General features: G+C 40.1%; 1 protein-coding gene across 7 annotated transcripts in view; it reads right to left on the bottom strand.

Annotated features, from left to right (window-relative positions):
- Positions 1-26,644, bottom strand: part of LOC109628489 (protein turtle homolog B-like) — a 120,322-nt gene that overhangs the window by 58,730 nt on the left and 34,948 nt on the right. For all 7 annotated transcript variants that reach the window (XM_069539956.1, XM_069539957.1, XM_069539950.1 and 4 more), the window contains exons 3-5: positions 19,150-19,296; positions 5,371-5,522; positions 767-884 (exon numbers count right to left, since the gene is read on the bottom strand). In XM_069539956.1, the coding sequence (XP_069396057.1) occupies positions 767-884; positions 5,371-5,522; positions 19,150-19,296 (417 nt within the window). The remainder of the gene's footprint in view (positions 1-766; positions 885-5,370; positions 5,523-19,149; positions 19,297-26,644) is intronic.

The following is a 26,644-nucleotide window of genomic DNA, read 5'->3' as shown; positions in this document are numbered from 1 at the left end:
CAATGTATTCATCCTGCTTCATCTCTCAAAGGCCATGCATCCAATCTTTGGGATTTTTAGCACATGCCATAGAGTGATTTAACCTATTGTGCAGCAGCACCTATCAGACCTGTGATATTTAGTGCTGAAGTCTGCATCCTTCAAACACCTATGACTCTGAATGTTTTTTGGACCGTTGATCTCTTACATTTCTCTCCACAAAAAAGGTGGAACCTTAAATATTTGGCATTTGACAATTGACTTTAGAAAATGATTTAGAGGAGAATAGGTACCTTAAATATTGTATGTCACAGAAAAATGATAAAAGGTTGTTTAGTTGGACATAAACACCACACTATATAAACTATATATATAAATAATTCTCAAGCTGAGTGTGCTCATAATAAATAATCAGAATGTTCTAGATTAGAGTATAGCGTACTAGATAGAGTAAAGTGCTGTGTGTCCAAAAATGTGTGTATTAGGTATAAATTCTATTTCCATTGATCCATGGGCACAAGCCATTTGAGTTATGTGAAACTAGCCGCAGTCATTTTATTTTATTGTGACTACTCATGACTCAACCTTTCACCCTCCATTACACCATCATACCAGACTGAACAGTGCAGCAGACAGCAACAGAGCATAGTTATGTGCACTTGTCTCATCAAATCACAGCTTTTTATAAACTCATTTTAAAAGTAAAATAGTTTGTGCTGTGATAACACGTAAAAAGGACTTCCCTCTTCTTACATCAATACACAGCTACACATGAACATGCTCCTACCTTGTACTAGTAGCCGTGTGGTGTGAATGGCCTCTCCCTGGGGACTGAACGCTCGACATGTGTAGGCTCCCCGATCCTCCCGAGTGATGGATAGCACCGTCAGACTCCCATCAGACACCTGAATACAAACACAAGCATTTCACTATTTAAAGATTCATCGACTGAGTCACTCTGCAGCCACATGGTATGACACATGCAGTGTGTTCAGAGTCAAATTAATGTTTTTAAAAGACACAGACATGGTAGATGAAAGATGGAAGAACAAACTCCTGCAGGGAACAACATGAGTGTTAAGGTGTATTTAAGGTCAGCAGAAAGCTGGTTCCATCTGTGTGCTGCACAGTAGCATTTGTTTAGTTTGGAAAGCATGTCTCTGAAGATGTCAGACATGCTGGGCTCATTGTCTTCCACAGGATTGGAATTTGGCTCAAGGTTATAAGTTTTCCAACATTACTAGTGAAAGCCAAACACCCATTGTGCAATGCAATTTGAATATCTATGGTTTGATGTCTTGAATAAAATAAAACTCTTTTAAAAATGATTCAACTAAAGCATTGAATAACAGTCATCATTTTGTCTTATATAGAATACAGTGGAGTGAAACACGTCATTATCTACAGTCCAGAATCTAACTATTTGGACAGTTGCACATCCTTTGTTCTTCATGTTCTGAGCTTCACCACATTCAGACTTTAATAAAATAATGGACACTACATTTAAGTGCCACGGCTCAGCTTTAATTTGAGTCAGTTAAAACCAGTATAGAAATAACGCTATGTGAGCTGTGGCCCTTTCAACATCAACTGTCTTGTCAAAGAGTCCAAACTGAAAGGGATTAGAAGTAATTGGACACTTAAATGTTTCTGGAGTAGCTCCGCAGTGTTTCAGTGTGAAAGTCTGTGGTTTAAAGTTTGACTGACTGAATAAGATGGGCACGCAACCTGAGCTGGACCCAAAGTATAAAGCTGAGATTGTCTTCAGGACAATACTATAACTGTCCTGGTGTGGCCAGAGTTAAACCCCATAGAACATCTGTGGAGATCTAAAGGTGGAGCTCACAGACGCTTCACAAGGCTTGAGAGGATCTGCCAGTAAGAATGAGATAAACTGCTCCAATCCAGGAGTAAAAAGATTGTAGAAAGTTAACTGAGAAGCCCTGGAGCTGTAACTGCTGCCAAAGGGGCTTCTACAAAGCACTGACACGTAAAACAATTAACAAAAAAACATCTAAAATATCTTTTCATATGAAATTATGGATTATTACGTGTAGATTAATGGACAAAAAGCTGAGACATTTATTGTTACAGCTTTTAAAGGAAGAGACCATTATTTTCTATCTCAAAATAATACTGCTCTTACAATAAAATTGTTTCCCCATCTTAACATGCTCACAGAAAACATGACTGTCAAAATCCGCAGTCTTTATTGCACAAAGCATGAAGAAGGACTAAAACTAAAATTTCCCTCAGCGCACATAGCCGAAGCCAAAGCCCAAGGATCCCTCAAGCGGCACCAAATTTCACACACTCATATATCAGTTATCTGATTTTTCAAAATCAAGATTTATTAATTATTCCCTGAAAAACACCCTATCTTGCATGGTTAAAGAAATAAAAAAATCCTGGATCAGCATGAAAGTTTAAAGGGTTCTTTCTTACTGCTTACTTACTACTGCATCCTGAGGAGATCTGTTGAGTTGTTTTTGTGTAATCTTGCTTGCAAACAAACAAATAAATAGATATAGAATATAACTGTCACTGACACCTGAGTTCACTTTTATGAACTTCGGGATACATGTTAGCTCAAAACCAGCACTTTGGATTTTGTCTATACGGCACTCAATTAGAAAAGCATTAAGAAGGACTTCATGTCCACTGTGTGTAAGAGGAATTATTACAACAAGCAACAGCTGTTTCATGTGTTTTGAATTATACATGACAACTGTGATGTAATCCTGTGAATGCCGTCATGTCAAACACATCATCTGAATGTTTCTTCACTTTGTTAACCGACTAAAAAGAAGAGCTATGTTGGCAGATATTTTGCAGAAGCTTTTAAAAACAATCCCATTTCTATGGTTGGCATGTCAAATCTCCCAAAAAGGCTTTGACTTCCCTTCACCAGATTTGTACTCTCAGCTCAAGATGTGAATTCATTTTTTCAATCCTTCTTCCAGTTAAACCATGACATCTGACAACAGAGAGCACAGCATGATGCAGCAGCTTTCACTTCAAATGTGACTCAACAATTTTTCTTTTTAAGAAAACAAAAACTGGGTTCTTTGAGTGTCCACAGTTAAATCTATCTTTATATTACTTCACATAAAAGGATGCTGCAGATCTACAGGTTTTACATATGTTCACCTGTGCTGTCTAGTGCATAAGGAAAAACTGCAACCTGAGACAAATTCAGCTGCAGTATCAAACTCTATTATGAACAAAGCTCAGTCGTTTAAATAATTGATCTAACGTGGGGGAGACATTTGCATGCTCATACGCAGGATTAGGTGGTAGATGTGCAGCGTTAACGACCAACACTCTTTTCTCATTAACACACAAACCAAAACGGAACAGTAATACTCAGTTTAAAGGGGTACTGGAGATCATGGACAAACAAGGCATTGCACATACAGTTTACAAATAAATTAAAAGAACAGGGATTGATATAAATGATAAATGCACGTATATATATGAGGACGTTCTGTAGTTCTATGAACAGTTTCTTTGCACTTGTCCAGAAAAGAGTGACTGTGAATGAGGTGCCTGAACTTGAATGCAGTGAGCAGTTATCTGAGTTCAGTTCTTCGATGGCACTAGGATAGAAAGTATTCAGGAGTCTGGAAGTGCAGGCCTTGATGATAAAATGCCTCCATACTGCTCGTGTGGTGTCATTCAAATGTCTTAAAGCCACGATATTTATATTCAAATCAAAACGAGGTCATCTACACCGTGTTTTAAGCGTAAAAGTCTGACGGTCTGTGAATGCACCTCGTAGGAGATATCAGAGGACATTCAGGTTTAAAACTTTGTGGTAATGACCTTGTTTCCGGTCGAATATGAATGTCAGGCCATGCAGACACGTGGATGACACCACACGAGCAGTATGGAAGAATGTTATGTTTTTCTGTTGTTTTATTACGTCTCGGTCAGTTACTTCATTTTATCGGATTCGGCTGCGACAAAGTTTACTACTGAGACTCCAGAAGAGTTTTGTGGACTCAAACACTTTACCCACCCCTCCGTCGGCAAAGTGTGGGGGGAAAGAGTGCATTTTTATTTTGGGGTGATCCATCCCTTTAAATTGAGTGAGCATTGAGCATCCATCATGGCATTCAGGAGCAGGAACATGAATACACATGAACAATGCTGTTGCTCCATGTTTGCTGGATGTTTAAAGAAACAACTGTAGCTAAGACGTTCACCTCATCATGGAGTCAAGATGAATCATACCAGCGTGAAAGGCTCATAAAAACCAGTGGCGCATTGACTTCAGTGAGTTATGCAGATCACTGTAAATTTGCTCAGAGATGCACTGTTGCTGCAAAACTGCAAAATATTGTGAGAGCACCATGGTGAACAGTCAAACACCACATACAACATCGTGTCTGAGAAGAGTAAACACACATTATTATTTAGATCCACCAGATACAAGAGAAACAGAGTGTTTCTAAAGTTCAGAGGAAAATATGTTTAAATAATAAATAATGAATCAATCAAATGTTATTCATGGGCTTTTGTAATGGATTTTGAAGTAACGATGGAGGCTAACATCACGAGCAATGCATACAATGCTTTGACATACAGATCTGTTACTGAACTCACAATTTGTTCATCTTTTAGCTTCTCCAAAATGTGTTACATAGTGCTTTTAAAGTCTAATCAACCATTACAGTAAGTTTCAGTCCCTTGCTCCATTCAGCCATTCACACACACATTCGTACAAAGCTTCTATATGCAACACTTTTTCTGTCAAACACCATATATACCATTCATATCTGGCCTTGCTCCCAGGGGAACTCTGAAAGTGTTGCAAGTGATCACTGACGTTACCCCGAACATAAATAAATATCAATAAATTATCAAACCACACTACAGTAAGCACTGGTGGGTGGGTGCACTTAGCCCTCTCTGCAGGAAGGTCCCTCTTTACTCTGCAGTTGTAATGGACTTTCATTCAGTGATCCGTCAGATTCCGCAGCTCTTTATTCTACCACATTAGAAAACGTTTCCCTTTTTTTTCCCCTTTCAGTTGCATTCTTTGGCCCCCTTTGCCAGAGTCACACACTTTCCCTGCATCATCTTTCGAAATAGGGGAACAGTTTGAGTCAGGACAAACAGTGAAAGGCCCATTCCCTCAGGTACTTAATACGATCTCTGAAGTGTAGTCTGAAAGCTTATCATACTCCAAAAAATGTGCAAGGGTTTGAATTAGAATGAGGCAAGCTAATAACTGAGGAAAGTTAATATAATGACAATCATTTTCCCTTTGTCTAGACAGTCATGAACTAAACTTATGATCTTATATTGTGTTGAAATGTTATGATAATGATTTTATTTTTTATTAGCAATTTTAATATTATCAATCTGAAGAAGGCGTTTGCCTACCTTATACTTGGCACTGCTGACCATGAGAGTGCCCTCCCGCAGCCAGCTGACTGAGGGCTTGGGGTTACCGAAGGCCGTGCAGGTCAAAGTGATGCTCCCCGCCTCCTTGGCTTCTACGTACTGAGGTGGCGTATCTGTAAATGTGGGGGGAGCTGAGGGGTCAGAGGACAGGAAGACATTCGGAGAGAAAGAGAACAAAGACATGTAAGTGACGTTTCAAAAGGATTCAGCACAAGGAGAAGAAACAAAGTAATAAGGATTTCTCTGTAGATGCCGTGTTTTTGACACATTTTAAACTGGATCAGTTGGCAACTGTTAAAAGAGACAAGTCCTCTCCCAGTGACACAGTGCAGATGTGAAAACACTCGTTCCTTTTTTGACAATAAGCTTTGAGGGGTCTCTGTTAAGGTAAATGGAATGTTATAGTGTTTTTCCAGACTTATCAATCACGCTGAACTTTTTACACTGCAAGTCACATTCACATACACATTGATACAGCACTTCTATACGCAGACTTTTTCTATTACATTCATACACAGATAGAGGCAATTTGGGGATCAGTGCTTTCAAAGCCCTGGGCAAAAATGTACAAATGCACACAAAACAGCACTGGCAGCTAAATGTGGCTGCATTAACATGCCCATCAAGCATTTCTTTATATTATAACGGTGTGTTGTGGTTGCCAGGAGACTGTGAGAGAGCTGAGTGATCCACTGTCACTCTTTTAGCACTTGATAAACATGCATGGTAGTGTGTGTGGGAGAGACATGCTCCTTAAATTCCTATTTAATTATAGACTTACCTTACATTTTCATGTGTTGTCTCCTGAACATTTTTTAGCACAGTTGTTGCCGCACTAATGATGTTTGCTTGCAGTTCATAAAATACATTTTAAAATGTGTTATTGTGACAGCTAAAGGCCTGGTTGGTTGTTGTATTTTCATCGACTATGATATTTCAGTATTCATAGAGTCATCTTTTCCAGAATAGAGCAATTTCGAGAAAGGGATTGAGATTTTGGTGTGCTGTTTCCTGACATGTAGCAAGCCATCCAGGATATACGTATAAATAAATAAAACCAATGAAACATCTCAAACACTGAGTTAAGCGATCATGAAATATTACATTTGTATTTCTCTGAGGAGACATTTAAGACTTTAAAGGTATTTTCTTACTCAGTAGGTCAAATAAACCTTCTCATTCCTTCTTTAAGGAAATGTATTTATGCTACTCACACAAGAAGAGCAGCTGTAGTAAACACCCATGCATTTTCATGCATAACACTTACAGGCAGGTTACGAAAGCCTGTTTGCAGGTACGGGCACATCTGTCCCCATCCAACAAACTTAGAAATGAGTTTGACATTCACTGCAAAATAGGTTGTAAGGTTTTACACCTTGCACCTTTTAGAACCTTACACATGAACAGAATGTGACGAGTGGTGGTGTACAAGGCATGCAGCATTTTCTAAAACCATTTCTCAAAATCCTCTTTAGCTCAGAAGCTGTAGATTATGGGGAGGGATGATCATACAAGACAATTGGCACATCTCCCTAACAAAACATGCTTAAGCAGTTTTTCTGACTCCCCCACCCCCATTTAACCCAGACAACACACACACACACACACACACACATACACACACATAGACACATATGCAAACACTGATATTGTCAGTGATTCAATACAGATTTTGTTTGGACATAATTCCTGTTTTGATATTCTCAACCTAATCACTTTAGGACAGAGGCTGATCTGCTTACATGTGTAATCCTGTCGCTTCTCCATTGCTAACATGTCATTCCATCTGCAGCCATAAGCCCGGCCATAGCGCTAATTCTACACTAAACGCTTTGCCACGTTGCACGCCAGAGACTGTAGCTAGGGAAGGACTCAGTCCATGCAGCTGTTCACAGATATTTACTGTATAGTTTATGTGGTTGAATATGTTGGGTGAAAGTAACAAAGGAGCAAATGTTTTTGGAAGTTCCTGCTCAAATTTCTCAAATATTGATTATTGTTCAGTTGAGCAGAGATTAATTGATATGTAATCATACATATAGACACAGGATAATAATCGTATATTTTTTGGGATTATTGTTGTAATATTGTGATATAGTTTAAACTGTGTATTGTTCAATTCAATAATACTGGTTTTTTTCATATTTAGATCCATTAACTACACACTGCATACACATACACTAAACACTGTGGCTTTAATCCTTTCAGCATGCAGTGAAAAATGAAACTTAACTCACATTGACCTTTTACCAAAGTTACATTGTTGTCATGAGAACAGCACTCGTGCAGGTACTACTTTTTATAACTCTCCTTGGTGATGTGTTCAAGGACACATAACTCCCAATAACTGAGAGAAAGCTTCCACAGAGTGTTGTGCTTATAAGCTATGTCACTAAATACAAAAAAAAAAAGAAGAATAGGTTAAAACAAAGATGTGGGGGCTGAAATGTTCATCTCACTTTTTTGACAAAAGGTGCTGATTTTCAATTGTGTGCCCTGTCACTCCCTGAAATAAATCCACATCTTTGTTCAAAGACAATGTAGTAAATTATTCCACAGCAAAAACACCTCTGCTTCCCCTGCCACTTATCATTATTCTAAACAACGGCTGAACGAATAGTTTGAAAAAAGTATTTTTTAATTGTGATTTACAGAACAGTTTAACCCATTCGTTCACATATTCATGGTGTATCTTTGTGCAGCACTTTCTCTGTCACACATCACTGACATAGTAGCAAAGTGGAGTTCAGTGTCTTGCCCACTTCAGCACGCAGAATGGAGGAGCAGGGGATCAAACCAGCAGACTTCTGGTTAGTGGACAACCAACCCAGGAGTCCATCGGCTATCAACTGTCAATGAATTAGCCTCTGAGAGCAACAGACCATATTTAGAGGCTTCTGGTGTATGAATATAGATACATTTAAAAGCTGACAGTCGATGCATTTTGGTCAATATGTTCCGCCTGTTTTGATCCCTACACAGATTGTTTACTTGCAGGCGACCGAAACTTGCTCTTGATTGGTTCAACTTTAAACGGAAACCAGAAGGCTTCCCTCGCCCACAGATCCTGCATAGTCACATGCCGCAACTTTTCATATATACGACCCCCTGAGCCACAGCTGCAGCAAATTACAAAACAGTACACATGGGCAGGATCTTTGATAATGAATGTGTGATACCAGGTGGGTCAGGCTGCCTGTTGCCCCGCTACAATTAGACTGGATATTTGCTAGGTTAAGTCATTGTGACTTGCTCACATATTCGTCAAGACATTTCCCACTATGAGCCAAGTGGATTATCTTCTACAGCATAAATGTGAAAGTCTGACTTTTAAAGGTAAAACCACGGGTAAAAAAGACTCATATTTAATGTGAAGAGATTCACCAGCTAATTTAAACTTGTGATAGAAGGTTATCAGGGAGAAATGATCTCTGGTCAGGCTTTCAGGGCTGACATTTCACATGTGAAAAGCAGCGTGAGCTAATGGAAAAGACACAGTAAAATCTCAGCGGAGTTGTGTCTGATCATAAACCTTGCATCGATAATAACCTGGGTCTCCTGGAAAAGAAATAATGAAGGAGCAGCACTGTAGGATTGTTTGGGTGTTTACAGAATTGCATGCTGAGGAAAGATGTTTCCGTTACTGTTAAAACAGTCTCATGAATACATATTTATGACTGGGTAGGCGTCGGCCTAACAGCCAACCAGGAACCATGAGTAGGAGAAGGAACGCCTTGGATTTACCCGCTGCGGTTGACTTGTGGTGGGAAATGCCAATGGAGGATGATGCAGGAGGCAGACTGACACAGATCCTGACCGAGCCAAGAGTTGCTCCCGCAGCTGGGTCCGCCTGTCTGCCTGTGCCTGGAGGGTCTCCCACTGCTGTCTGCTGGCCAACGCCTGCTCCTCGTCTGACTATGAGTCATCACTGACGGGAGCTGTGCTTCACTGGCTGTGTTGGACCCCATGTTGGGCACCACTGTGGAAAGGGACGTTGCCACTGGGATCTCCCAACAACAGCCAGACACCAACCACTCACTGCTCAACATCTTTTATTCATGAAAATTATCAAACAAACGTAAAGTGTCCAGCATATAACCTTAGCTCCAGTGGCAGCTCAGTTCAGCTCTGTGGCTCTCCAGCTTGTGTCCTGTCCGTGTCAGTCTCTCCTTGTGCGACAGTCTCTTTGCGTCTGTCCTCTCTTCTTCTTTTTAAACCTGGGGAGTAATCAGCTCACAACTATCTGCTGCTAATTACGCCCCTGGTACAGGAGATCCTCCCTGAGCCACATCCGCGCCTACATTGACTTTGTGGGCTTACAAGCTTTTAACTGTTATTGTCCAGTGACCCAGAACTACTGTATACTGACACACAATAAAAGATCCGTCAGTATTCCCGTTGGCCGTTATTTTAGTAGATGTGGCGTGAGAAACCATCGGCCGAACAAGCTGGGGCCGGCACTGTGCCAGTTTTTTCCACAGCAGTATATGTTGACTAAGGACATAAACCAAACCAACACAGAGTTGCAGCCTTCCATCTAACAGCTCACTGGCTGTTTCTGGATGTACTATTTCTTCCTGAAATACTTAAAACCAATCCACTGACCCAACAGATCTAAACATTTCCACAGTCTATTGTGTCGACCTTTCTGCAATGCAATTCGCACAGATGCTTCACAACAAAAAGCCTCAAAGCAGCGAGAGCGCTCGGTTTGAGATCAGTAAACAGTAAAATAAGGCTCATGTCTGAAAGTACTGAGGGAGAACAGAGCTTTTCCTTTAGCCTTCAGCTCAGACATGTATTTAAATCAGCACTGAGAAAAAAGAGTTGTGGAGGGGGGTTGGAAATAAGGCAAACATACTGTCTCAGTGGAAAGGTGCTGGTACATGTATTCTTCACAATAGCAAGTTGAATTTATTTAATTAAAGATAGCATTGGTAATCCTGGAAAAGCTAACACTAGGTTCAACTATGGAAAGATCCAACCTATACATCCCACTCCTCCCATCTGCCCTCTCCTTGAAGCTACACCCATATGACTGCACACCGACAACTGTTAAATGCAGACTTGGGGGGGGTAGAGCAGAAAAGCCTGAAAAGTTGAAATACTAAAAGACAAAAATACATGAAAAGTGACATGTTGATTATCAAAGATTCTTCTTTCAAAGTTACACATTAGTAATAGAGGGTAGTGGCCAGAAGCTAGTTCCTGGAGCATCTGTTTCACTGCTGACACAGTATCACACAGTACCTCTCTCTGTCACCACAGTCAGCAACACGTCAGATCACCAAAATACAGAATGTGTGCAGGTGTAGTACAAAAGCATCCACAATTCCCCTTACACCAAGTCCTGAATAATGCTGATGCTAACTGATTGTTATGGTTGGGAGATACAGTGTGTAATCGGGTCTAGTTTTTTTAATTATAAAGCACATTAAAAGAACCAGAACTGACCGAATAGGGGAACAATGTAAACATAGATAGGCACAAGAAGATGATATGACGAATGCAGCATTTTGTGGTGGTGGTGTGGACACTGCATAGGGTTGTTTGTTAATCCTGTGTGAGATAAGCGGGGGCCAGTGTGTGTAAATCTGTTTTTAAGCCATAACAGGGAGGGGGCACATTGACAATATTATCGCCTTAACCTGGTGTGTGTGTCTGTGTGTTTTTGTGTGTGGCAGGCAGAGGTAAAAGGGGTTGAAATAGTGGGAGAGAGAGACAGAGAGAAAGAGAGAGTGGGGCTGTTGTGCAGCACACAGGCACTGCAGAGTTCTGCTGCAGAATACAGGGGTGGCAGGCGAGAGGGTGTGTTGAAGCTATTTTAGGGGGAGTGGTTGAAGACCAGCCCTGGGAGAAATCAACCTGGCTTATTTAGCATCACCTCAGGCGGGATTGGGGGCTGCGCTGTGAGGGAGAGGGTAAGAGTGGGAGTCTAAATCTTCTTTGAAGAAAGGGTGGACCGAAATGTCCCAAGAAGACAGAAAGGACACTTCTCACTGGACTGTGTGAGCGTGATGCTCTTCATACTTTCATGTACATATCCATTTTCTAAGCGGCTTGGTAACTAAAGACTGTGAATGTCTTTAGTTACCAAGCCGCTAGGGCTGCTCGATAATGGTAAAAATCCTAATCACGATTATTTTGGTCAATATTGTAATCATGATTATTTAACGCGACTTTGGAAACATCAAGCATTTATTGAATTTTAAAGAAAAATAAATCATTTTGGCACAATGTAAACAGATTTGAGTGTCTAGACCAGCCCGTCTATCATGTGTCTACCTTAACTGGCGCACCGGTGCGCAATGCCCTGCTAGACGCACACGGAGCGAGCTCTAATCTCCACTCCCCGATTGGGAGCCAGGCTTCGTGCACAGGCTCCATAGGCCAAGCCACGTAGTGCAATGCCCGGCTCGACGCACACGGAGCGAGCGCTCCTCTCCACTCACCTGCAGAGTATTTGATGATATTAAACTATTTTTCCAGCGTTCCAGAGATCCCAGTGCCTGTGTGCTGCTGTCTGTGTCCCGTCAAGTTCCCCCACACAATTTTCTCTGTGATGAAGATGAACAAAAGCCCACGCAGGAGTCGTCTCACTGAACCTAACCCCAGTCATTAATGAACTGGCAGCCAAGAAAGGGTGCCAAACATCTGGTTCTGGCACATTTACATAAAAGAAGAATGTAGCCTACCTAAATATGTTTTCTTTTTGCACTTTATCCAATATCCTGTCTATCCTGTTTAATAAATGTTGACCCTGTTTTGCCCTCGACGTGGTACAGGTTTTTAATTTTGGCCCTCTCTCTCTGTGATTGACTTTGACACCACTGGTCTAGACTGTCTACACTGCCTGAGTGGAAGGAAAAACTGCTCATCTCTGTCGCTCTACACACAAACTGACGATCGCATTTATTCACATTATTAATCGATGGTTTTGGATTCTGGATTTTTCCGGTCACTTTAACCTCTAATGTACTGGCTGTGTGTGTCATGCTGCAAAAAGTTGTCCTTTTTGTTCAGTGTTGAAATAATCTGATAAACTCTAGAGCGCATCAAACAAACTCAAAGTGAACTTCAAGTACTGTACATGTCCTAATAACGTGTGATTAGAGTTGGTGTTTACTGTTAACATGTAAAGTAAGCGCATGTCAGCGACTGAGTAGGGAGGGAGGACATGCTGCTGGGTAATAGGGCACCATACAAGGATACCATGCTTTTAATATGTGTCTGCCAATCCTGAAGCAGAGGCGGAAATAATTTTGCAGCTGTAGTGTCCTGGGATTTAATTGAAATATAGCCTGGCTTTTATTATATAAAATCCAGTCACATTGCAGCCCTGCTGAAGAACACAACAGACGACCACAACACTTAGCAGAACCGGCTGCGCCTCGCACGCAAGCAGTGTGGCCTGGGCGAGGCAAGACAAAACAAAAGTCTCATTGCAAAAAGAAAAGTGGGATAATAATTGTTTTATGTTGTTTACTCTGTCTTCATGATCGTTGAAAGCCATAATTGAAAATTGTTATTGAAATTCAATTAATCGCCCAGCCCTACTACCAGCTGCAATAACTTGGGGGATAAAAGAAGTAGAGGTACAGTTAATTTAGTTTCAGACCTTACTCAATTCTGTGAAAATTTCACAAGGATTAAATGGCTTGAAAAATAATTACATCACTCTAACAAACACATCCTGTCTTCCTGCTCATCCTGTTCTCCACATACACTCTGGAAGGAGTGTGCGGGTGATGTAAGTTCACAGGAATGAGACAGAGGTGTTAATTTGTTGAGGAAAGTGAGTGAGAAATCGCACATCTTACTCACAGTCTATATGCGTCTGCTCAGGACCTATAGCATCACCGACACCTTCATTGCGTACCAGGCTGACGGCTGTAATGCCAAGAGTAATCGCTGGTTGATGTTTGACTATGAAGAATTATTATGGATATGGAATTATGGATTACAAGAGGGAACTATAAATAGAGGACTTCACTGCTGGAGCTTCAGGGCCCTGAAACTTTAACATCCTGTGACAGCCACACTTTAAAACATGAAGCTGAAACACCTAGGTAAGCAGTAAAAGCACTCACAGCCTTGATAAACAGAGCACAGCAATGTTATATGGTCCTTGTGATTACATAATACCTTCAGTCAGCCACTGCTGCATTAACCGCTGAGTTTAAGGAGACTTGAATGTGTGGATTCTGAGGATTGGGTGGGTTCATCAACTGTAGATGAGATCGTATTAAATCACACTGAGGAGAAATGTGTTTTTTCTCCCAGTTTCTTTCTATTTTACTTCTAGTCTTCTGCATATACTGCCCATGCTCATTCAAACAAAGTAGCTGGGCCTGTATTTATCAAAAGGCTAAATGTTACAAATCTTTTATGAAATATATACTCTTTTATTTAAGCCTGTAGCACTTTTGTCTCCCCCTCCTGTCAGTGACAGTTATTACACAAACACTGCTTATGTGTCCATATATGTCTTTGCCGTCGATCACAGAAATCCTTCCTTTTGGATGCAAACCTTATTTTTTCTCTGGAGAATCAGAAACTGTTTTCAGACGCTTTCTTGGTGAGCCTCACCATACTTGCTGCTGTAGCCCACTTCATCTGCATCACTCTGATGATCCCCTCTTCAGCTCTGGTAAACCAATCATTCTTGGTAGACGCACCATCAGGGCCAGAAATGTCGCCACAGACAGATTTAAAACTCTGCTTGAGTGAACTGGTTTGGTCAGGAACTGGATGATTTAAGTCCCGCACTGCAGCAGCTCTAAATGTTTCTTCACTTGGATAAGAGTAACTCCTGAACAATTTTTACAGACACTGATGGATCCTATTTTGCTGTACGTACATGCCCGTGTTGCTCCAGAATGACTGCTATGACAGACAAACATCCAGCTCATAACAATACTACCATAGTGTAGAACACACCACTGCTGTCATATACATCCTTCCTGGACGGCTTCTTCCTGCCAGACAAGCAGAGGTGGGAGTTTTTTTTTGTCCTGTTGAGCTGAATGTGGATGACATCAGCAATCGGTCAAGCACAGCAGGGACTCCCTGGAGCCCTGGTCCCCTGACCCTGGCACCTCTTCACTGCCGTAGGGCTGTCCGTCCAAGGGTGAAGAAGACTCTTTTCACCTTTATTTCACCCTGCAAGCCTCATTGGTTTCAGCATCCTCACCTTCCCTGTCAGTGAGTCAGGTGATCGCTCAATGCAGCAGCTGTCAGGAAAGAGCGCTCCCATGCCACCTCCTGCCCTGCATGTGAACTTCTATCCCCTCAAAAAGCCTGACTGTTGGATGACCGACCAGCTCCCACCAGCTGCCTCCATACGGGTAAATACTCACTCAGGAAAGGTGACTCTTCCACGACATATACCATCAGGATACTGACTTTGAACCAAGCTGGCTTGGTTGAGGACTTTATTCTCATATTAGTGTAGTTCTCTGCCTATTTATGCTCCAGACACTACTACGGAATTATTGATTGTCATCAGTGAAGCTTCCTCACAATATACTATCACTTTTCATTGTTTGCGTGCAGAACGTCGTGTGCAGAACTTTTTATTAACAGTCTATGGTGCAGATAAAAGTTAGAAAATGTATTCATCTTACCTGGTTTATCTGCAATTAATGCAGCAAATTTTTTTGATGAAAAAGATTGAGCTTTATTACTGTTGATGTATGTGACTTATATATAAGTTTGAACGATTGGCTTAATTTTTCAAAATAAAAGCTCTGTAATTCAACTCAATATTAAGCATTGCAGCAACAAACAGAACACTGACGTTTAAGTTTGAAGGTAAATTGCTAAAAAGGAATGGATTGTACGAATGTTGCCATGCTGAGGATCAGCACCCGTGACACCCGTGAATGTCTGTGTTGGTCCGATATGGTGAAACAAAATAAGAAAACGATCTGATCTGGCAGCAATTTTGACCCGTGGTTTGACCCAGTTCCAGCTGCTGCTGTAGTTTACCCGAGGATGTGGAAGAAGACACGTTCAACTTAGTCACAGGCTGACAGTTAGCACACTGCCCTGCCCCTAAGGACTGCTACAGAGTGCTGGTCATCTGGAAATTCACATTTTCTTAATATTGACAGTATCGTATTTCCTAATCGCATAAAACTGCACTGCACTTCCTCCAGCTGTTAACAGTACACATGCCAGCCGATGAAAAGAATGTTTCACGACAGGCGCGTTCTACATAAAGACGGACGTTTGTGGGGTTAGACTGACCTCCAGCAACACTGGCTGTTTGTGTCACCTTTAATGGCATCTTGCTTTGACTTCATCTTAGTGAAAAAAAGGGAACACTAGAAACTCACTAATTCATGAGAATGTATTTAATTTCACAACTATCTCATCAATTAAACATCTTCCTTGTTCGACAGCAGCTGCAGCTGCAGCAGCAGTGGGGGGGCAGAGTGATTAAGATGTTAAAGATGGCGCCTCCCTAGTGGCCGCCTGCCGCAGCAGCTCTCGCTCTCTCTGAGCGGTTTTTCTCTCTAACTTCCTCATTTTTTGTTCTTTTTAACTGTTTATATTAGTTTAATTCCATTCATATGTTTCTATATTTCAATATATTTCTTTTATATTTCTATTCATTACTGCCAGTGTCTTTTTGCTGCTGTAATATTGCAAATTTCCCCATCGCTAAAGGACTTCTTATTCCTATTCTTATGTACAATTGTAGTTGAAGTTTGTAAAGGTTCATTTTGGGATCATGTTTTAAAAATGGACCCTACTGTTCTCACTTGTTAAAGGATCATTCATTTTTTGTTTTGCTATTCCTAAATACACATATATTGACTCTATTTTGCCACATCCCTGCCCACAGTTGATCTCAACATTTTTGTAAAAGTAGCACGAGGTCATCTGTGTCCTGTACAACCCCACAGTGTGACTAATACAGAGCTGATAAAAGTGCTGCGGCTAATGTGGTAACAAGGCATTAAAGGAGGAGCAGTGGTGGACAGACGGACATGAAGACAGAAGTAGAAAAAAGTGGCAGCCTGAGGCCCTCTAGGAGAGAGAGGAGAGATGGGGCAGAGTCAAAGAGAACAAGAGCAACGCTGATGAAATTGAGCTAATGTGCCGTGACCACGAGGAGGAGGTGGGGTCTGGGGTGTGTCTGTTACCACAGCAACTGGAATCATCTTATGCCGCCTGATTATGTGACTTGATGAATGCTTGAGCTGCTATACCAAGTGAAGCTGAGAATACATTTTTCTGCAAGAGAGTCCTGTGAGTGTTTACTTGTTTGTGTGGCAATAGAGGTTACAGAGTTATTTTTTGACCAAAGGTACTTTGGACATCTTACTTTATCGACTGAACCATAGTCCAGTAACTGTATGTTTGAAGCTTTATACACTGATGCTGGGATAACTGTTGATTTTGAGCAGTAGTCTTATTTTAGTACAGCATCAATTCTGTAGCTGGTTCCAGCTTCTCAAACATCATTGCAAACTCTAATATATTTGGGTTTTTGGACTGTTGGTCAAAGTATTCAAGTCATTACCTGTTGCTCTGAAAAATGCTTGACATGTTATAACATACTAATCTTTAAGGATTTTGGGGGGGGATTTGCATCATTTATTGTCTATAACTGAAAAATGCCAGGACATAAGGAGAAAGACATGCAGCTGATAGTCAGCTACTTCAACTCTAAGCTACAGGAGCCCTGTTTACAGCAGAACACTTAATTTTCGGATAATGGAGAAGTAATCAACAGATCCATTGGCAATGACTGGATTTGTCGGTTAGAGCCTAAATTGTGAAACTAGTGTATCAGTACATCTATTGATTGGACAAAATGCAGACAGTGCAGCTGCTGCAGGATGTGTCTGTGATGGCACCCTCTTTCTATATTCAGTATTTAAGGTCCTAAATTGGTCCAATCTGTTTAACAGGGAACAGTTTCTATCAGTCTGCCCCATTATCCGTTTGGTTACTGCAATCAGGCTCTTCAGTCAGACTGAGATGTCAACAGCAAATAAACACACCAGATTCTAGTGTGATTCTCTCTTCCCTACCAGCACCAGCAACTTTGTGCTTTTAATTGTATTCTTTGCTTTATTTCATTCCACATCTTACTCTACATTATCCACACACATCCACATATTACTGATGTAAACACATATCACCTTTTGTTGTTTATATTTCTTTTATATGTAATAGATTTGTTTTCTGTCTTTTTCAGTTTTTTTGTCATGGCATATGGGCCGTGTTGTGATAGCTTAAAATAAGCTAACACACTTATATCATTAGTTGTGTCTCAATTCAGCAACCGCATGCTGCAAAGCACCAGGTCTACGCAGCTGACATCGGCTGAATCCTCTAATGGCCTGTGTTGGCTGAACCGAAATTAGACGGTCTGGTCTTCCTATTGCGTCACCAGCTTGTCCCGCCATTACAGCTGTCACCTAGCAACAAAGCGTTGAAAATGTTCTTCGGTTGATTAAAATTGTTATTTTAACATGGGTACTTTTAGCTGTTCGGTTGAGTACTTACATTTAAACATAAATTGTCCTGACTTATTCACCTCACTTTTTGCCGCCATTACCTCTTTGTCACTGAGGCACAATGAATTATGGGATACGTCGGGCCGGGAAGGATCCACCCAGAGGAGCCTCTGTTACTTGGGGGTGGACAGACACATTTGTCAGCCGCATTTGGAGGAATCTTCAAATTGGGACAGTCTAGTCCCGCCACTGTGACGCAATCAGTTTATAAATGCAGCAAACGAAGGATGTGGCCCCTAAATTGAGACACAGCGACTATCACGTTTTACATATCACCTCTAATCTGTACCTGAGTTGTATCTGGTGTGAGTAATGTTATTTTGGCTGGAGACCAAAAGTATTTTAAAGATCACTGCTTTTCCAACCAAATTTTCTTTGCTGTATATTTTTTCCACCTTTACATTTTGCATTGGTTGTTCAGTTTTATGTGTCCATCTTCTGGTCAGTTAAAAATTGATTATTATTTAAATTGAATTGAATACTAAATTAAAACTCTGATATAGTGGTCTGATTTGAACTCTCATCATCTATTTGGTCCTAAAAATGGCCCCTGCAGAATCACAAAATGGGCAACATCACATTCACATTATTATTATCTTAAAGGTTAATGTGTGGCAGCCTTTAATTGTCAGAAAAACTCAAAAGGTGTTTAGTTTGTCCAGTCTGGACTAATGTAAAAAACATGGCGGCCTCCGTAGAGAGGGTCCCCTCCATGTAAATATAAAGTATTTAAATATAAAGGGTCTTTTCTGTGGTAAAGAAATGTACAATTCATATAATTTAGATGAAACTAACTAGTGAAAACATCATGAGAATTATTCTACATTAAATTTCTGCCAATAGTTCCCTTTCACCTAAATCTTACACACTGGACCTTTAATAAAATATTATGTTATACAGCTTAAACATTTTATTTTTCTACAAAATATTGTCAAACTGTGTGTGTGTGTATGTGTGCAAGAGTGCACTTGTCAAAAATGGGGCCCTTAAAAGAATCTTTGTAAGCCACAAATAACAGCACTAATAATCATTAAGACTAAAGTCATCCTCTTGCCTGTAGAATAAGAAAGACGAAATGTTCCCATTAAAGGATTGATACTTGTGTAACCACATATCAATCACACATATGTACCACACACACACACACACACACACATATCTTTTCCTTTTATAAGTCTGATGTTAAATCAAACACTGGATAATATTGGTTGATGGTCCTTACCATTGACGGTTAGATGCACCCAGCTGCCGTTGTGGAAGGTGTCGTACTGCTGTTCCAGCATCAGCACCTTACACTCATACCAGCCCTGGTCGTCTGAACGCACATTCTCTATCCGCAGGGAGGACTTGCCGTGCAGACTGGCACGGCCTGGCCAAACGAGACGCAGATGTGGTGTCAGCAGCAAAGGGACACAGAGGTGAGAAGGACGGATGGATTGAATTTAATGAGGGGAAGGAAGACACAGGTGAGAGGCGAACGAACAAAGAGAAGGGAGAAGAGAAACACCAGATGAATGTTAAAGAGAGAGTCAACCTTTGAACAGTTCAGATATAAATATGCACGGATCACAGCGCGCACTGTGGTGTTAGCGTGGGTGTCTCAGGGTAACATGACAGCAGATAAGACCTGTTTCTAGACAGAGGCACCGCAGAGCTATTGATGCACAACACAACATCAAAGTAGGATCCAAAATGCAGCTGTAAATGCAGAGGGAAATCTGTCACCGAAGCCTCAGCGCGTCTGAGACGTCCTCATCTCCATGCCCGGCGCTCTATTTTGGAGATGCATTGAGGCAAGGGCAGGTCATTACTTCCTTTGAGGAGTGGGAAGTGGCCAACATGACAACATGACAACAGAGAACGCTCAAGGTTGCACTGGAGTCACAGTCCGTCAAAACAGATAAGGAGTTGGTGAGCAGAGTCAGGAATAGCTGCATTTACTTTTACAGATCAAAAGCTCAAAGAGAGGGATTGATGATGTTGCTCTGGGCAATCTGGCAACTAGATCATAACAGATGGCAACTGGCAATAAGGGCTAAACAAAGTGCTTTCAGGGAGCACACGCTGGCTCAAAACATCAGCATTATCAAAGCCTGGCTGTCCCTCATTAATCCCCTCACTCTCTCTTCTCCTCTCCACTTTGTGGGTATTCATGTTTCACTTTTGTTCACCTTCATAAATCTCCTCTGTAGCATGACACAACATGAAGGAGCTGCACTGTCGGCTGCCTCGGTGCCATTCAAAGTGGTGTTTGTTCCCTAGCCTATGTAAGTTGGAAGAGAACTGTATATTTGTCTGCTTCGGTTATTTATACAGACCAGAGACAAATTAAAGGAAAAAACAGAAAAATGAGGAGGATAACAATACCCCCATCTGTAGAGCACAAGGTGTCACTGAATGGTTTGATGAGTGATGTGAATCTTATGCTGTAGTTTGAACACCTGTGGGAGACGTCTCTCTCCACCAGTGTCATCAAAACACCAAATGAGGGAGTATCTTTTGGGAGAATGGCGTTCATCCCTCCTGTAGAATTCAGTCAACTGTATGGATCAATGCCAAAGCACATTGAAGCTAATGGTGGCCCAAAACCTTACTCAGACACTTGATATGTCCAGATCCCATCCATTTATGTCTCTTCTCTTGGCTGATTTGAAGTAATGTGACAGAGACTCCATCTTTACAAAGTGTCATCAAAATGTTTCTATATACTGTATACTATCTGGATCCTTCACTGTCCACTTGTTCATACAGAATGTGAGACTAAACAATCTATCCCATCATTTTATTTTAGGGATGGAACCTTTGATCAGAAATACAAAAGCTTTATTTTTTCTGCAATAAAAGTAAACAAGACTAGACTACAGAAGACAACCCTGGAGGACGTCAGGGTGAAGAAAACACACACTTCCATGTTTTATTTAATTTCAAATGTCATGCTTGACAAGCATCATGGCAAAAAAAGTAAGTAAAAGAAAAATAGATGTGCAATGTTGTGCTTTCCAAGAGATATGGACAACTGATACATTTGTCGATGAAGAAAAATCAGTGCGTGGATTTTGCAGGGAAACACTCCCAAGGATGAATTCGAGAGATCGCAAAGCCTCCGAAACAATTCTTAGAATTAAAATAATTTCGTAAACCCCTCACACTTCAAGATAATCGGCTCTGACTGGTCTCTCATTGGGATAGCCCCAAGATATTCAGTAGGGGCGAATCAGGTCTAAAATTTGCTTAATTATCATCAAGTGTGCACCAGCCCTTAGTGTGATATTTCCTCACTCCTGCTTTACTGGACTTTTGCATTTGATACAAATATTCGAGTTAATAAAGAAATAATCATTTATGAATGTGTCTGTCTAAACACAAACTGCTCGGGATTAACCAGTTTTACGATAACCGCGGTTTGATAACGTCACGATTTCAGAACCGTAAGAATTGTAAAAACTACGATATCTAACTATGGTGTCCTGCCTCTCAAGAGTCACGTAATTTGTGTATGCGCTGCGTGGTGAAATGTGTGTGTGTGTCAGCCGCTCCGGACACACACACATTTCACCACCCCCTCTCTCTCTTTATATTAACCATTATAAATGTAGCCAAGAGTTTAATTCCCCTGCACTGACAGTATAATAAGGACATGAAGAATGAGGCTTGAACCAGGAAACCAGTTTAGTTTTTCAAAACTAATTAATACGTCGCTCCAATAACATAACAACCTCTGTTGCTGACCCTTCAAAATAAAACTCCCACACAGATACACAGCTTATGACAGGAAACACAAATTTAGTGAACAACCTTCCACAATAAGGCAACTAAATAATATAGCTTACATAAATTACTTTTAAATAGATAACCATTACACTATAAAACTAACTGGATCAAGTTGATGATAATAATAAATATTTTAGTTCATAAGCTATATTATTAGCTATCTATTAGCTTTATATTGATTGTTGTGAGTCTTTTTTCTTCTATAGTATCGATAATGGTGAAGCTGTGATATTTCCTTGAACAATCGTGGTACCAAAGTTTCACAGCGTTACATCCCTAACTGCTACTTAATTTTAATGTACATATTTCTAAAACTGTTGCAATAATGTTAATTATATACCGTAGATATGTTTAACAAAGAGACAGTGTAAATATGTCTATACTTAACAGATATATGAAATAGCTTGGAGCTTTGCTAAAGTACTCGAACTACTTCACTTTTTGCACACTTGAGGCTGGAGACTTAATTTAATGCATAAAAATGTTTTTTTTCTCAATATCACAATAACAGCGATAGAACATCAGTCGCTTGATCTTTTATCACGTTATCCTGCACTGCACAACACATCTGATGAAAAGCTATTGATGAAGAATCTCACAAAATCTTATGGAGTTATTAAAATAGACTGATAGCCTGATTATATCTTGTTATATGTGCATCATAGAAACCCCTGCTGCTTTGGCTGCCATTTTCTTGAGCAATACTGCACAGATGAAGTTAAAAAGAATCCCTAATGACTATCTCAACGTCTTTGAGGTCAGTTGAAAATATAACTGTCAGTTCTCTACCGTCACACCTTCAGATTTTTGCATTTATTACATGTTTACATCCTAATTTGACATAATGTTAAACGAACCATGATAAGTGCAGGACAGCCTAAACATTAAAACACATTCTTTCCATTTTGTGTACATTTTCTGCACATTACCCCCTGTACAATCATCAGTAATAGCTCCTGATGGAAATCATTTCATCTTATCAGATATCTTGAAGGTGGGTCACACCACCTGCTCCTGCCTGCCTGAACGGTTGACAAACTGTCGCTTTGAGCAATCATTTCAAAAACGGAGGTTTGACAGATCGGGACTAAATCAAATACCGGATAAGCTGTTTGTTTCAGATGTACCTTCAACAATAATAACCTGCCACAGTATTTCTGGAATCCCTAAACTGAGGATCTTTTCATGCGCACCTAAAATATAAATGAGGCAAACAGGCAGGATACATTTTAAATTCTCTCTACTCTCTTATCTACATTCAGGCAACAGAATTACATACTGCGATATCAAACACCATCATATACCACAGCATTGACACTGATGTACATATATTTACTGCCAGCTGACAACATGACCTCAATGCTGTGTGACTTCAAAGGTCACATCCTACTCAATTATAGCAGAAAATCTCTGGTGTTGTGTGAAAACGGCAGCAGTGCTATGATGCACTCTGTTCTGCAAAGTTCACTAATGCTGAATCTATTTTCAGCAGTTGGAAAGTGTTAGTTTGGATTTGATAAAGGCAAGTTTTAATCCTACTATCACTTACTTTAAAACCCAAGAAGAAGATTTAAGGTTAGTGGGTTGAAGCTATAAGTTATTACGATAATGGCACCTGCAATATGACACATCAATTTATTGTTAAGTAGATAGCCTACACAGGGATTCCCAATTTTTATTCTGTATTCAATAATTCAAACTTTTCAACAGCAGGTGTGAAGTGTGAAACCATTGACAATTTAAAAAAATACATCCTTTAAGCTTTGCTCCATATGAAAACACAAGCAGCTCCTGTGTTCTCAAACATATCTAAAGGTTTTGAAATGTTATTTGACCAAAGACAAATGAATGAACTCCAATTCAATTTACCACTGGGCCTCACCCTCCTGCATAATTTTCTTCTTCATCTACTGTTTTGTGATTCCAAATTAAATTCCTGAACATATATCACTTAATTTTTATTTGATCTGCTAGTTAATGACCACTCAAAGTTTTAGGAGGACTTGCCTATTAGTACAGCAGTAAAGAGATGAACACTTCTGAGGATGAGGACATGGGCAGAAATGTCATGACATAAATAACTGTACAGATACAGCTGGCTTCAGTGTGGCTGAAAAGCGTATCTTTGAGCTGAAGCATGGATGATGCCATCACTATGTAATCAAGCTCTGGCAGACCATCTTATTTCATCTTATTTCTATCACGAAAACTATGCTATGAAAAAATGGGCAAATTAAGTAACATTTTTCACAGGCAAATCTGTGACAATGTGTCACTTTGTTATTATTTGGCCCTGCAGAGGAATTTCCCTGTTAAAGGTTAAAATTACTTTATACATTATAATTCTTTAGTAGGGTTATTTCACTGACCCATATAAATACTCTCTCACTGTACAAAACAAGTTAGCACCCCCCCAGCTTTAAGTTGGTACCGTACCAGGGAGGTTGCAATGCAATACAATGAAATTTCATTATTACTATTTGTAGCAACATAAAACAAATTTAAACTCAGATCATGTTGGTATTATCAAAATTTATGTTGTTTAATCTTTTATTGTCATCACAACTTACTTTATACTTTATGATGATTCTACAAATACAGAAATGTAATAGTACTTTCACCTACATCAACTCGTATTCATTATCTTGATCAATAATGTTTTGCAATTCATACTGAAGAGACATCGACATTTGAAACAACTTTTATCATAATCTATCCAACAATAAAATTAATGTTTTAATATATTAATAATAATATGTATATTTGAGCAAATACCTTGGTTTTAGAATGTAAAAAAATCTGGGGCAGGTACGCCATTTTTCTATTCCAGTTTTATTCATTTATAAATGTAACCGCGAGAGAAATACAACAAATTGAGTGATTGTACCAAATCCGTAGAAGTTCCCTCAAGGCGTTCCTGAGATATGATGCTCACAACAATGGGACAGAGAGACAGGGGGACAACACAAAAACATAAAGCTTCAAGCCACTGGCTGTGGCCAGCACAGAGGCATAAAAATCAATTCCATATATTCTACTGACAGATCTACCATATTGGATGTTATACAACTCATATGTAATCAAACTTTTCTGAATGCCTATCCAGTTCAGAGCTGGAGTGTGTACTATTTAACTGCCCAGACCGAGCTGTGTCTGCAAAATAAGTGAACAGAACAGCAGCCCTAAGGCAAATGCGACAGTCAGCAGGACTTTTGGTCATTGCAGTAATTATGACACGCGCCCCGCTGTTCCTCAAACCTAGTTCTGTTCAGTCAATGTCGCCCCTTGTCTTGTCTCAGCTATATCAGCTTCATGCAGTTGACACATAGCAGTCTGTCACAGAGCTCTAGCCCTCATGACTGACATTAACTGTGATAGTTGAAGAGGACGTTGCTCCTGCTGTGGGATGACATGCCACCACTGCTGTAGTGACTTGTATATTGAGAAGTGCGCAGACTTTCAAACAAATGTGTTATATCAATTATTCCTACAAGCCAAGAACAATGAATGTTTGACTGTACTGGTTTAATGAGACGTCTCAGGAGGGCTTTAAACTCAAGGCAAAAATATTCTGCATAACTTTGAAGCAGATTCATGACCATCTGAAAATGTCTGCTGTATTCCACCATTCTTCTGGACCAGCTACAAGATCTTCCATGATGATTGAGGTAATTCAAGTCCTTAAGTTCCAGTTTCACTCTTACTTTCTTCCTTAATGGCTATTACAGTATGTCTACCTCCTCCTCTCTAGACTTTTTCAGAGAAATGTTTTATATTTAGTCTGCCACTTTTACTCTCGCAGTGGGGTTTTCCTTCCTCCTCTCTGTAAAGATAAGACAATGCTATGTTGTAACCAAGGCCAGATGGGTATCTGGGAAACAGTGCTTCTGTAGCTGGCTTGACTCATTAACCCTGCAGATCTGAAGACAGCACAATGCATGTCCCTATATTTCTCTGCAGCTCTGACCGTGACCTGTGACTTTATTCCATGATTTAATGCACGGGCCACAGTGGGAGGTTGGTGTCAGTCTGCATGTGGCTACAGATATTTCAGTAGGCTACTGCAATTTGAAACAAACAGATAAATCACTGACTCACCAAAGGTTATAACAGGGATGTGTCTTCAACACTGGGAAATGAAACATGAAGAGATTGACTAAAAGGGACCAGAGTTTGAAATCAATCTATCAAATTTTATTTGTATAGCCCATATTCACAAATCATAATTTATCTGGGTATAACACGATGCAATATCTTTTGCACTTAATTTTCAATGTGAATCAGGAAAAACTTTTAACGGGGAAAAAACATCAAGAGCATAAATGATGAGGTGGTTCAATAATAACAAAATAAATATAAATAAAACTGTACAGAGACGAAACTAAGTAAACGGTTTGTAGTTGACTTGTAGCAACTGCAGTATTGTGTATTATACTTTCCAAAGTTGAAGACCAACCAGCAATACATATCTGGCATGAAACATTATTTACTATTAGCAGAATGCATTATAGATTGTTAATTGAATAATTGACACATTTGCCCACTGATCTATACTCCATAGCACAAGTGAATATGGTATTTGCCAGGTGAAAAGCTGTGCCTGGTGTTCACTAGAAACAGTGTTAAGAGTTTTGCCTATAGATTTAAAGTTTTGTATCATCAGACCAGAGAATATCTTTTATTCGCACTCTCTTGACTTGCAACTCTAGCACAATGACGTGATTGATGGAATTCTGATAGCGATTGTGACGTTCTAAGTCACCTCCCTGACAAAGGTCCTGCTTGTTCTGCTAGACAGCTAAACCTCTGAAGAATCTGGTGATTCCAAACTTTCTCCATTACACAATTATTGAGGCCACTGTGATCCTGGGAACACTAAAGCTTTAGAAATGTTGTACACCCTTGCCCTGATCTATGCCTTACTACAATTTTGTTCAGGGAGGAGA

This window comes from Paralichthys olivaceus, chromosome 15 (genome assembly GCF_024713975.1).
Source record: "Paralichthys olivaceus isolate ysfri-2021 chromosome 15, ASM2471397v2, whole genome shotgun sequence".
In the NCBI taxonomy this organism is placed as follows: domain Eukaryota; kingdom Metazoa; phylum Chordata; class Actinopteri; order Pleuronectiformes; family Paralichthyidae; genus Paralichthys; species Paralichthys olivaceus.
This window is presented reverse-complemented; position numbering and strand designations above follow the sequence as displayed.